At 36.7% G+C, this 13,635-nt stretch overlaps 2 protein-coding genes across 5 annotated transcripts in view; one reads left to right on the top strand and one right to left on the bottom strand.

Annotated features, from left to right (window-relative positions):
* The window catches only part of LOC136036204 (protein O-mannosyl-transferase Tmtc3-like), a 261,671-nt gene that overhangs the window by 187,101 nt on the left and 60,935 nt on the right, over positions 1-13,635 (top strand). For all 4 annotated transcript variants that reach the window (XM_065718290.1, XM_065718292.1, XM_065718291.1 and 1 more), the window contains one exon: positions 10,365-10,586. In XM_065718290.1, coding sequence (XP_065574362.1) covers positions 10,365-10,586 — 222 coding nt within the window. The remainder of the gene's footprint in view (positions 1-10,364; positions 10,587-13,635) is intronic.
* LOC136036202 (nuclear pore complex protein Nup205-like) overlaps positions 1-13,635 on the bottom strand; it is a 378,694-nt gene that overhangs the window by 322,652 nt on the left and 42,407 nt on the right. The window lies entirely within an intron of this gene.

Here is a 13,635-nt window from a genome sequence, read left to right as displayed (position 1 = left end):
TGTTCCTAGTGTAAAACCTATCTGTGAACAATCGGCGATTTTCACAATTTATGGCTCTCGCCCTCATGTCTGTAGGAGTCATGTCGTTGCTGGATGCATATTTTATTAGAATTTTCAATTATTCTCAGAAATATGGATATCTCAAAATCAGGTTGGATATTTTCGGGTTAAGGGGGATATATAGCAAAAAAAGACAACAAATGGCAAAAAAGGGCCGGCTGGAAGCTCTTCAATCACTTCGGGAACTTTGAAATGGTACTAAAACTTTCAATTTTCACTTAAATGAGTCGCCTACCAAGCTTCTACGATCACCCCTTCAATACGAAGTGATCGAGCAAAAAAAAAAATAACAAATAGCAAGCACTTGTATCTTTACTAAGGCAACACTAGAGCATGACATCTGATTTTGAAAAAGAACGTTTCTAATTGACAAAAATTTGACACTACTATTTTTTTAATCTCCCAATGACAGAGAATGAGTCCACGAGTGAGAAGAATAATTTGAGTTTAAAAAAAAAGAAGAAGAAAACAGAACACTTCTGCTTCAATGCAGATTTGGGAAATCAGATAATGCACGTCCACATCCGGAGAAAAAAGAATGACGGTCAAATGATCCCGTTTTCCCCCTGGTGATTCTTACTAGATTGCCTGAGGTAATTTAGGTTGCGAGGGAATGGCATCGTTCAGAATTAAATTACCGTGGCTAAAATGCAAGACTTGCTACTCTGTTGAAAGAAATGGTCAAGGCAGTAAATCCAATCTATCCAATCACTAGTTCTTTCGTTTAAATTTTTTTTTACCTGAAAATTTGCATTAAAAATATAGATGCAGAAAAAGTGTCCTGGACTATCCTTGAAAAGAAAAGGTTATCATCCCAAATTGTTTACCCCTCTTTCCTTAACTAGCGGCCTTTTTTCACTCTCTGTTGCTGAAGCGAGACTTGTAGGCCACTTTCCATATCTGTTTGTTTGTTGTTTTTTTTCGTTTTGTTTTTGTTGTTTTTTTTCAACATTCGTGCAAACCACCAAGTATTGGGCATCAAATTTAGGCCGAAACGTCTTCAAATTCATTCATTATAAAAGAAAAAAACATTTTTGTTGTACCACTTTTTGTACTATTACTAACAGCTCACTGCAGCACCAAGCCGCCTGAGGCCAATACAGCTGCACACTCTCATCCTCCATCCCAGTCAATTCAAAGCTTCTCTCTTTACATACTCCCAAGGAGTTTGAATTTCTTTTAAATCCTTTCCTATGGCCTCTTGCCACCCTATTTGGGGACAACTTGTTTTGGTCTGACCCTAGATAGATGGCCGAAAAGGGTGATCTTTGAAAATTCGTCGTCCTTCATCCGCAAAATGTGTTCTAGCCATCTCGAACTTTCTTTCATTATAGTCCTAGATTTTTTTTTTTTTTGTATAGCTCGCACTTTGAAGTACGGCTAATCAAACGGGTATCCAAAACTATCTGTAGACATTTTCTCTTTAAAAAAAAAATTTAACAAATCATCTTCAGTCTTCGGAAGCAAACACATTTAGAACCGTAGTTGAACACTGTCATTACTGTAGCTTCAAATATTCTGAATTTCACGAGGGGTGCCCAGAACCTCTATGTACGTCCCCTTCAGATAGTGTTTCCATGTAAGTTTTGGTCAAACGCAACCCCTAGGAACCTTGCATGTTCTACAACTACAATCACATTTCCAATCCGTTTCACGAGAGGTTTGAAGTTAGTCAGGTTAAGTATTTTATGGAAAAACACACAAACTAACTTCTGGCTTGAGAAAACCATATTATTTTTACTTGCCCAAATATCTACTGTGTTTTTGTAGGCTGCCTGCAAGCATAAAGGGTCTCACCCCACAACTGCAACAACAGTGTCATTAGCATACAGAAAAAGCATTGCACCTAGAATATTGTCTATGCTTATCGCATGACAATAAACTGTTTAAAACAGCCCCTTGAGGGAGTCCAACCTCATAAGCTTTTTTTTTTAAACTCAGGGTAAAAACCCTGAAAGAGATCTGAACTTCCCTACCCATCAAAAAAGCTGAATCCAATTTAACAATGGGTCTGGGAAGCTGTACAGACAGCTTTTAAACTAGCTGTCTTATATCAACTCTGTCAAATGCTGAGTCCATATCTAAAAATATTACATTGGCTGCTTTTCCATTTATAAAGCTTTGTTTTATAAGATGCTGCAATCCAACAAGGGCATCTGTAGTGCTTTTCTGGGTGTGGTCAGATAAAGGGGTTAAAATTCTTTGTTTTATTACCCTCTCAATTAGGATCAAAGCTTTCAAGTTTTAAAGACTAAGTTCTGTTGTATCGTTATTTATAATTACCTTAAAGTAGATTTTTTCAATTCGTTCAGACTATTCAAATCCAACAGCTTTATTTATCCAATTGCTATCGTTCACAAATGGGGGTTCTTTGACAGTTAATCGATTTTCTCTAAGGAAAATAATAAATTTGTACTAGTCCCTGCAAAGTCCTTTTGACTGATGGGCAAAATCCTTCAAAATATAGGATACCATCTAGACTTAAGGTACAAATCAATAGAAAAAGTGATTTTGTCTGTATGGAAGTAGATACTGAAATCTTGTCAATGGGTGGCTGTACATCGCAATGTAGTACACTGGATTTGAAAAGCTTATAGTTGAAAGTGAAAATTACCATTTTAAGAAATAAATGTAGATTTTTTGCTTTTTTAATAGCCAAGAGGGTTTTATGGTGTTAAGGTGGCGATAAGACTGATTCGTTTCTACAAATCTTGGTACAAAAATTAATTGCTTCTTCTTTCTTTGTTATTTAAAATCGGAAGTATCAACGGTGACATCTTCTTGAAGAGTTAGAATAAAATTTGAATCGAACACTAGCAAAATGTCAATTTTTTTTTTTTTTTTTTTTTTTTTTTTTTTTTTTTTTTTTTTTTTTTTTTTTTTTTTTTTTTTGAACAAAAGTGTGTAACAAGAGCTATGCAGAGAGTAACCTCGAAGCATGCCCTTTCAATAATTAAAGACTGTTGTGCCTTTTTCACAGTCATTCGTGATTTTAAATTGGGAGTGATAAAAATTATTTTTATACGCTTAAAGGCGTTGAGCCTTTTTTATGGCACTTGGTATTAACTAAGTGACATATAGAAATCGTAAATTCTTTCGGTCTGTCTGTCTGTCGGTCTGTCTGTCAGTCTGTTGTTCCCGATTTTGTTACTTTAGGCACTTCCAGGTAAGCTAGGACGATGATATTTGGCAGGCTTATCAGGGACCGGACCAGATTAAATTATAAATAGTCGTTTTCCTGATTTGACCATCTGTGGGGGGGGGGAGTGGGGAGCCGGTTAATTTCGAAAAAATAGAAAAAATTAAGTATTTTTAACTTACGAACGGTTGATCAGATCTTAATGAAATTTGATATTTGGAAGGATATCATGTCTCAGAGCTGTTATTTTAAATCCCGACTGGATCTGGTGACATTGGGGAGAGTTGGGAGGGGGAAACCTAAAATCTTGGAAAACACTTGGAGTGTAGGGATCGGGATGAAACTTGGTGGGAAAAATAAGCACAAGTCCTAGATACATGATTGACATAACTGGAACGGATACGCTCTCTTTGGGGTAGTTGGGGGGGTTATTTCTGAAAAATTAGAAAAAATGGACTATTTTTAACTTACGAACGGTTGATCAGTCTTAATGAAATTTGATGTTTGGAAGAATATCGTGTCTCAGAGCTGGTATTTCAAATCCCGACTGTATCTGGTGACATTGGGGGGAGTTGGGAGGGGAAAACCTAAAATCTTGGAAAATACTTATAGTGGAGGGATCGGGATGAAACTTGCTGGGAAAAATAATCACAAGTCCTAGATACATGATTGACATAACCAGAGCGGATCCGCTTTTTTGGGGGTAGTTAGGGGGGGGGTTCAATCCTGAAAAATTAGAAAAAATGAGGTATTTTTTACTTACGAATGGGCGATCGGATATCAATGAAATTTGACATTTAGAAGGATATCGTGTCTCAAAGCTCTTATCTTAAATCCTGACCGGATTTGGTGACATTGGGGGAAGTTTGGGGTGGGGAAACCTAAAATCAGGGAAAACGCTTATATTGGAGGGATTGGGATGAAACTTGGTGGGAAAAATAAGCAGAAGTCTTGGGTACGTGATTTACATAATTGGAACGGATCCGCTCTATTGGGTGGGGGGGGTTAATTCTGAAAAATTAGAAAAAATGACGTATTTTTAACTTACGAAGGAGTGATCGGATCTTCATGAACCTTCATATTTAGAAGGACCTCGTAACTCAGCTCTCTTATTTTAAATCTCAACCGGATCCAGCGTCGTTGGGGGGGGTGGTGGATCGGAAATCTTAGAAAATGCTTAAAACGGAGAGATCAGGATGAAAATGGTTGGAAAAAATAAAAACCTGTCTAAGATACGTTGCTGACATAACCGGGAAGGATCTGCTCTCTTTGGTGGAGTTGGGGGGGGGGGAATTCGGAAAAATAAGGTATTTGTAACTTACGAAAGGGTGACCAGATCTTAATGAAATTTGATATTTAGAAGGATCTTGTGCTTTACAGCTCTAATTTTAAATTCTGACCAGATCCTGTGACATTGGGGGGAGTTGGAGGGGGAAACCGGAATTCTTGGAAAACGTGAAAATTGGGGTATTTTTATCTTACGAATAGGTAATCGGATCTTAATGAAACTTGATATATATATAGAAGGATCTTATGTCTCAGGTGCTCCATTTTCGACTCGAATTGGATCCGGGGACATAGGGGGTTGGAGGAGGGAAACAGAAATCTTGGAAAACGCTGAGAGTGAAGAGATCGGGATGAAACTTGATGGGAAGAATAAGCACAAGTTCTAGATACGGGATTGACATATTTGGAACGTATCCGTTATCTTCGGAGGAGCTGGGGCGGGGGGTGTTAATTTGGAAAAATTAAAAAAATTGAGGTATTTTTAAATTAAGAACGGGTGACCGGATCTTAATGAAATTTGATATTTAGAAGGAATTCATGTCTCAGTGCTCTTATTTCAAATCTCGACCAGATCTGTTGACACTGGGAGAGTTGGAGGGGGGGAAATCTTGGAAAACGCTTGAGTGGAGGAATCGGGATGAAGCTTGGTGGGTAGAATAAGCAAATGTCCTTGGTACGTGATTGATGTAACCGTACTCGATTTGCTCTCTTTGGGGGTGATGGGGGAGGGGTTCAGTGATTCGGCGAGTTTGGTGCTTCTGGGCGTGCTAGGACAATGAAGATTATTAGGCGTGTCAGGGAGCTGCACAAATTGACTTGATAAAGTTGTTTTCCCAGATTCGACCATCTGGGGGGCTAAAGGGAGAGGTAAAATTAGAAAAAATTAGGTATTTATAACTTACGAACGGGAGATCGGATCTTAATGAATTTTGACATTTAGAAGGACATCGTGACTCAGAGCTCTTCTTTTAAATCCTGACCGGCATTAAACCTCTGATTTTCCTTTTAAATCAGTCTATTGATTCTTAGAATTTTGTTAGAGCTCATACCATATGAGCTCTTGGCTCTTAGCTCTTCTTGCCTCGTCACAAGTGCCATATGAGCTCTTAGCTCTTGTTTAAGATTGTTTCTTGTAGTTCTGGAACTTTGATGAACATGGCCCAATCAGTCCTCCCTAAAATAGGTTACACGCTTTTGATTTGCTATTTCAAATTTTCAGTCATTTCATGGTTTTTTCTCATGTTTTTATTCTAGTTGATTGTTGTTGTTTTTATTTAGTTTTTTTTTTTTAATTCATTGCGCCACTTTTGTCTTCTTGTTTATAGTGGGTTAAAAAGAAATTATAAATATTATTATAACTAATAAGAAACTGTGAAGGATCTGAAGGTCTACTGTCTATCGTAGTAAAATCGTTTCGTATTGCTGGTTGTAACCTAAGAACCTTGATTAATAATAATATTTTATGATTGCTTAAAAATAAAGTCAAGCTTATGTAATTAAAATGGCTAAATCTCATTTACAAATGACACGTTCATTAGCCGAAACATATGAAAACTCAAAAGAAAATGTATTTCTATTTTTTATTTTAAAATAGGTCTTGCCGACCAACTTGGGGGAGGGGGGTCAAAATTTTTCATTTTGGTGAAAACATTTCTGATATAATTTTTCTAATTTCATTTTGTACATTGCTGCTTTAATTTGTAATTGAGCGGCTCTTTATGCCTTTTTTCGGCCCAAAATTCTTTTTTGATTAAATCCCCTTAAGAAGCTTTTGAATTTTCTTTGTAATTTGAAAAATGTTAATTAGTCTTTCCAGAGTGACTCCTGGATAATCCTATCCTTATGAAAATGAAATTCTGTCCAATGTTTCATCTTGTTTCCCTTTTTATCCCCTTCTCTAGATGTCACCATCTAGGAGATAAGTTAAAAGCTTGTCTTTACTAGCAAATTGGGCTGAATATGGAAGTTTAAAAAAGAAAATTCACTAAAGAAACATAATAGCGCTTTGATTAGTGCACAACTTATCATCGCTCGTCTGATGAGGGCCTAATTAGAGCTCTCACCGAGTGGGATTTAAACTTTTGGGAAAGTTAAGAGTTCGTTATAGCTGTTTTTGGAATTTAATATCCTTGAAAAGACAAACATGAAGACTGAAGTCTCCTCTAGTATATTTTTGGGAAAATTCTGTTTTTTCATTTATTCACACTTTTATTGGGCATGACCTTTGTCTAAGGACTGATGGATATAGAAAAACGAATTTTTACCATTTTTTTTTAGCCCGTGTTATTGGGTGTCCATACTCTGAATTAATTTGTTAATTCATTTAGGTTCCCTGTAGCCCAGAGACTGATGTCTGTGAGTTTGAAAATGATTAGGGAGAAAATATTTATTGGGCCATTTCCTTGCTGCCAAACTCCCTCACCCTCCCAAAAATTTGAATTGTCAAGCTACGATTAAACGTGCTTGCCCATTTCCCGATATTTAACCTATTTCTGATAAATGACCTATTCGTGTAATTTAGAGCCCTTGCCCCTAAAACTATGTGGTTTACATCATTCCCTAAGGCATACTTATTGAGCTTTTCAACAATTTTTAAAATTTTGTTCTTTTAAATTGTGTCTAATGTGGGTTTCGGGGCAAAAAGGCAGTAGAAGGGGGCTGATTTTCCTCCTACCATATTTGGTCCTTAAAAGGCCCACTAGAGCATCCTACTTCCCATCGAATGAACCCCTTTCTCAAGTTTCTTCGACCACTTCTCTCATACAAAGGTGTCAGAATAAAACTAGCACAAGGGAGACCATCTGCTCTCTACTGAGTCAGCACTAGTGTTTTGACTGATTTTTTTTTTTTTTTAATTAACAAAAATAAAACCAAGTGTTTAGTAAAGTTGTAACCCATCCAAAAATCATTGTTCATGCCTAAAGAACAAAACACGCTCTACTCGTATAGATTGGCAGTGTCTCTAATGAGCCTATAACGATTAGAAATTAACTCGAACAGAAAATTAACGGAATTTACCATAAATAATAGTTATCGTTTCTCGCCCTGAAACGACCCTAAGGGCAATAATACCGATTGTGCTTTACTAAAAACTCAACCGATCAAACTCAAACTTCCTTTAAACTCAAACTTCCTTTAAACATTGCCATTTGGCGTTTTAAAAGTGTTTTGTAGCCATCAATTTTTTTTTCTATTTAAGACGAAATGAAACTGGAAGTAAAAAGAAATAGTAAAGAAATTGAGCGTATCTTTAAAAGAATGAAACTTAATTTCTTCATAAAAGCATTTGTTTTAAGATTTTTTTTCTTGAGTATGCATTAGCAATCCTTTTTTAATTTTTACAATAAAAAACAAATCAAAATAAGTATCGTTTTCAATAAAGCTCGAATGACTCCCTAAAATATGATTCTAGGCCTTTGCCCCCCCGCCCTATGGAAAATAAGTCCCCTCTGAAAGGAAGTTATTCTCAAAAACTTTTACACTACTCAAAGTTCCACAACCCCCCCCCCCTCTACAGAATACTCTCCACAAAAAATGTCCGTATGTTTCCCAATAACAAATATTATCAGTAAGCAATGGACAAATTACAAAACTTAAAAAGGCACTTAAACTTCTACAATGAGGCTCTGTGATTTTTTTTTGTGTAGTTAGGCAGAGAGGGAGATACCTCAAAGGGTACATTTTAATGCCAGAACATCTCAGCTGTCATTGAGCCATCAGAGAAAGACAGAGTTAGTTCTAAGGGAGATTTGAGGGGAGGGTGGAGGTAAAAATTGATTTATAATCCCTAGGGTCATAACGACGAATTTTGTGTGGTGGTGGGGATATTTTTTAGGGGGTGGGGTGGTACAAAAGAACTTCAAACAACGCTTCAAAATATGAAATTGATATCTATTCCCTTATGGTTTCTGGGAGAATTTCTGTCTACGCTGTTATTATCAAAAATAAAGAGTAATATTAACTCTAAAATGATCAAAATTTATTGCGTATAGTTGGGGGGATGTCCCTTCCTCGTCCATACCCCTACCTAGTGGTCACAGAAATTTTGAAGGGTTTACATTAGATCAGAAATTGAGAGTTCGTCATTTTTTGTAAGTCAAAAGAGATGGAGACCAACCACCTGCGGGGGGTGTTTTCCGAGGAGGGATTGTCCACGGGAAGGGGGGGGATAAACGCCAGTCACTATAAAACTCAGGGGTTATAGGGAGTAGCGAAATAACTCTTATGTTTAGTAATTTCATGTTCCATTTTCATTTTTTATTCTTTTAAATTCTTACCCGTTTTAGGTTTTATTTATTCATCTCTAGTAATTATGTTCGCTTCAATTTAGCTTCAATTTGTATATAACCATATTTCTATTCATTTGAAGTTTAATATCACTTCTTACTTATCTCTGTAAAACCTTTTTTGAAAAGTCTCTGAACCTGAACTATTCATTTTTTAATCAATATAGCTTTTTTATTTTTGAATATTTGAATTATTTTGTTTTTACTTTATTTTAGCTGCAGAAATAAATGTTTGACTGTAATTTCAGTTTTATACGTATCTTCGAAAATGCAATCAGAATTCTCAATCACCTGTAGATTTTATCGTATAATTATAAATCTAAAACAAAGAACTTGGTACAAAGCATCAATAGATGTTGGAGTATTTCATGATTTTTCAGTTCTTGGGACCACTGGACTACGGAGTACGGAGCTGCTTTAGTGATGATCCAACGTCATTTATGAATTATATACTTAAGGTGTTTTGATTATGGGCCTCTTTAACCTGTAATAAAGCAACCTAAGAAATCCTTATACACCAGTCCTGGTAAAATCAAACAATTTCTGAAATATAAATCAACTTTTTCTTAGCTTTTTTGTTGTAATTGTAGCCCCAGATTTGTAATTAGCAAGATCATAAATCCTTCAAAACCAACTTTCGCAGGAATTAAGCACCATTTTTGAGAAATAATCGTAGTTCGTAGCGATCTAACAGACTTAATTCCCAAAATAAATGACAACCTTTCAAAAGAAGATTTAATGCTTGTTTTTTAGTTAATGCACCGATTATATGGTGTGAGGAAAAAACAAGTAAGAATTGCTTTTGTTTACTTTTTCGCTTGAGAATTGACCATTTTCTTTAGTACATCTTAGGATGAGCTTTTGTTGAGTTGGCTTTTTTTGTCATTTTAGGTTGGACCCCTGATTTTAAGGAATATCCGTGTAAGTGTTCAAAGCTAAGAGTCAATCAATAGTCTTACGAATGAAACCTAAAAGAAAATGTAAAGAACAAATTAAATCATATTGGCTTCTGGAGTGTCAATTACCAAAATAGTTCATGATAAACTATCTGTAGACCAATTTTCGGTCTGGATTGAGTGCTGAGTTTTGACATGTGTTATTTAGTAGAAATCTTTGTAGAAACATGGTCTAAGACTGCATAAATTTTTTCGACAGTCCTTGTAAATTAGAAGCATATAAGAGGAGAGAGGGAGGTTATAATCAAACTTGATATCTGAGATTGATACACTCTCAGACCCCTTCGATGCGTTTTTATCTTCATAATTATATTGTACGAGAATTAATTAAATTCTACTATTTTGTCTTCAGTGAGGATTTTATGTTTGTGTGATTAAACAGTCTTGAAATTCTGAGTCCATTTATCCTGTCTTCGATGCATTTGTGGGTGTAATTGTGTTTCTAAATTAGCTATGGACTATTTAAATCAAATCGATTAGCGTTCCCTTTTTTTAGGTTCATCGGTCACCACGAACCCAGGTTGCTAATAATTTTAGACTTATCAAATTGTAAATAAAACTAAACATGACAAAAACACATATGAAAATTATTTGACATGTTTGCTCTACCAGTCACATTATTTTATTTCTTTTCAGGAATCTGCAGTATATTGTTCGTGCTGGTTTCATTTTTTTGCTTCTAATATTTGCTGCTAAGGCACACGTCCGGAACTGGGATTGGGAGACAGAAGAATCAGTTTTTGCCTCTGGTCTGCGAGTCAACCAAAGAAATGCTAAGCTGTACAATAATGTTGGCCATGCCCTCGAAAGCCAAAAGAAGTATAGAGAGGCATTGGAATATTTCGTACAAGCTGTACGGTAAGTCACAGAAAATGATTCATTGTTATGAGTCTATCTTATTTTAATTATAGTAAGATATTCTGGTTGTCATTTCTATTTGAGATAAGATTGCATTGGGTTTTCAGTAATATTTTCCCGTGGTTTTCTTTTGTTGACTAAAGGCTGTTTGGTATAAGTAATATTTTCTGTTTCGTAAATACGCTTCTAAGCTTTATTCAATTAATAATTTAAGGCTGACAAATCTGTGGCTTACTGGACAGAAAAGTTCGTTGCTGTTTAACTATGTCTCTATTTAAGACATGTTAGCTCAACAGATTGTCTGTCACAGTAAGTCATTAAAAGTTAAGTAACTGGGCTGAACAAAAGTTTTAAGAGCCGTGGCTAACAGTAACAAAAGTTTTGTGCCCATTTTCGGGCGAAATAATCTTTTTTTTTCTCAAGTGTTTTCAATGCAGAGGGGATCTCTTCGTCCAATAGCTTGGAGGTATTGAGCTTTCAGGCAAAAATTGCTGGTTATTCTTCGGGTGAACCAGCATTTTGGGGAGAGAAATGTTTTTTCACTCTTGTTCATTTCTCTAAGCTTAATATTTGAATTCTCTTTCCCTTCTTAAGTACCATCTGATGCTTGAACTCAATTGCCCTAGTCACTGTCGAGATAATCTTTTTTGACAACCTGGGTGAATATACTCTTTTTGTTTATTCACCTCACTACTTCATCATGAAGAGATTCAAAGTTCCGCTGGGGCTAATAATACCGAAACATTTAGGTGGACTGGATATTAAAATTTTCCGACGCACATCCCCTCCCTAATATACAAAATATGAAGTTTTCTTGCTTAACTCCAATTCCCCCACCCTTACGCTCCAAAAATTTCAGCTTGAACCCCACCTGTCATTCAAATATGCTGCTGATTTTCCATTTTGATAACCTGGTTTCTTGATTTATCTCTCCGTCCCTCCAAGTCAAAATTCGAGGTTTGCTTGGCTCCCCTGCTCCCCAGTGCCCCCTCAGAATTTAAATTCGGTTCCCTAAGTTGTTCCTAAGATAATGCATTTTGTTAACCTGGGTAAATATGGTTTCTTTCGGTCTATATCGCTACTTCACCGGTTAGATTCTAGTCTAATAAATGGTTAATGCTCCTAAATTTTGGAATTTTGGATGTGAAATCCCTCTGCCCCTGTCCGTCATCATTCCCTGAAATTTTCAATTAGGTCCCTAGCTGTTCCCAAGATATTGTAAATGCGCTGTTTTCATCACCGGGCAAACACATAGTGTCGTTTGATATGCCTTGCTACTTAACCTTGAATGGATTATAGGTCCAATAGAGGTTTATAATACAAAAATTTTAAGTAGTTGGGAGATATAAAATTTTTACCGCCACCACAAACCCAAGATTTGAGATTCTTCCCCCCTCTCTCCCCTCAACACTGTCTGAAATTTTCAACCGCACCCCTCTAGGCATCCCCGAGACACCCTAATATACCATTCTGATAGCCTGAATCAAGATAGTGTCTTTAGGTTTATCTCCCCACCCCACTCCTAAGTCAAAATTCAAGGTTCAGTTGACCTCTCACCTCCCCCAGAAAGTTTCACCTCGGTCTCCCAAGCCGCTCTCGAGATATTGTAGATACCCTATTTTGTAAACATTGTTAAATAACGGGTCATTTTATGGCACTTGGTATCTTACCAAGTGACTTATAACGATTGTAAATTCTGTCGGTTGGTCTGTCGGTTCCGGTTTTGCTAGTTTAGGCACTTCCAGGTAAGCTAGGACGTTGAAATTTGGCAGGCGTATCAGGAACCGGACCAGATTAAATTAGAAATTGTCATTTCCCGATTAGACCGTCTGGGATGAGTGGGGGGACGGTCAAATCGGAAAATCCCGACCGGATCTGATGACATTGGGGGAGTTGGGGGGACCTAAGATCTTGGAAAATGCTTAGAGTGGAGGGATCGGGATGAAACTTGGTGGGAAAAATAAGCACACGTCCTAGATACGTGATTGACATAACCGGATCCGCTCTATTTGGGGGAGTTGGGGAGGAGGGTTAATTCTGAAAATTAGAAAAAATGAGGTGTATTTAACTTACGAAGGAGTGATCGGATCTTAATGAAATTTCATATTTAGAAGGACCTCGTAACTCAGATCTCTTATTTTAAATCCCGACCGGATCCAGCGTCATTGGGGGAGGGGGACCGGAAATCTTGGAAAACACTTAAATAGGAGAGATCAGGATGAAATTTGGCGAGAAGAATAAAAATAAGTCCAAGATATGTAACATAACCGGACCGAATCCGCTCTCTTTAGTTGAGTTGGAGGGGGGCGGAGTAATTCGGAAAAATTAGAAAAAATGAGGTATTTGTAACTTAAGAAAGGGTGATCAGATCTTAATGAAATTTTATATTTAGAAGGATCTTGTGCTTTAGAGCTCTTATGTTAAATCCGACCAGATCTAGTGATATTGGGGGGAGTTGGAGGGGGGAACCAGAATTCTTAGAAAACTTGAAAGTTGAGGTATCTTTATCTTACGAATGGGTGATCGGATCTTGATGAAACTTGACATATTGGTTTTAAGTTGTAAATTTAATTGTGTCTCAGGATGGTGCGCGGAGGATGGAAGTGGTATCGTACGGCAAGGGATTTGTTTTTTATTTATTTCTGTCAAGTTTGGTTAAGAGAAGTTTTTATTTTTAATTTTGTGCATATTTAGTGTTTCTTAAAGGTAGCTCAATTGCATTCGAGCTATACTCTCAGCCTTGAGTTACCTAATATTTTGTATATATTGGTTATAATAAAAGAACCTTGAACCTTGAACCTTATGTCTCAGATGCTTCACTTTCAATTCGAATTGGATCCGGGCCATGGGGGTTGGAGGGGAGAAACAGAAATCTTGGAAAACGCTTAGAGTGGAGGATTGACATAATTGGAACAGATTTGTTCTCTTTGGAGGAGCTGAGGGGGGGGGGGTGTTGATTTGGAAAAATTAGAAAAATTGAGGTATTTTTAACTTAAGAACGGGTGACCGAATTTTAATGAAATTTGATATTTAGAAGGAACTCATGTCT

The sequence above is a fragment of the Artemia franciscana genome, chromosome 15 (genome assembly GCF_032884065.1).
Source record: "Artemia franciscana chromosome 15, ASM3288406v1, whole genome shotgun sequence".
Lineage (NCBI taxonomy): Eukaryota > Metazoa > Arthropoda > Branchiopoda > Anostraca > Artemiidae > Artemia > Artemia franciscana.
The sequence above is the reverse complement of the archived record's forward strand: the minus strand, read 5'-3'. Positions and strand labels throughout refer to the sequence as shown.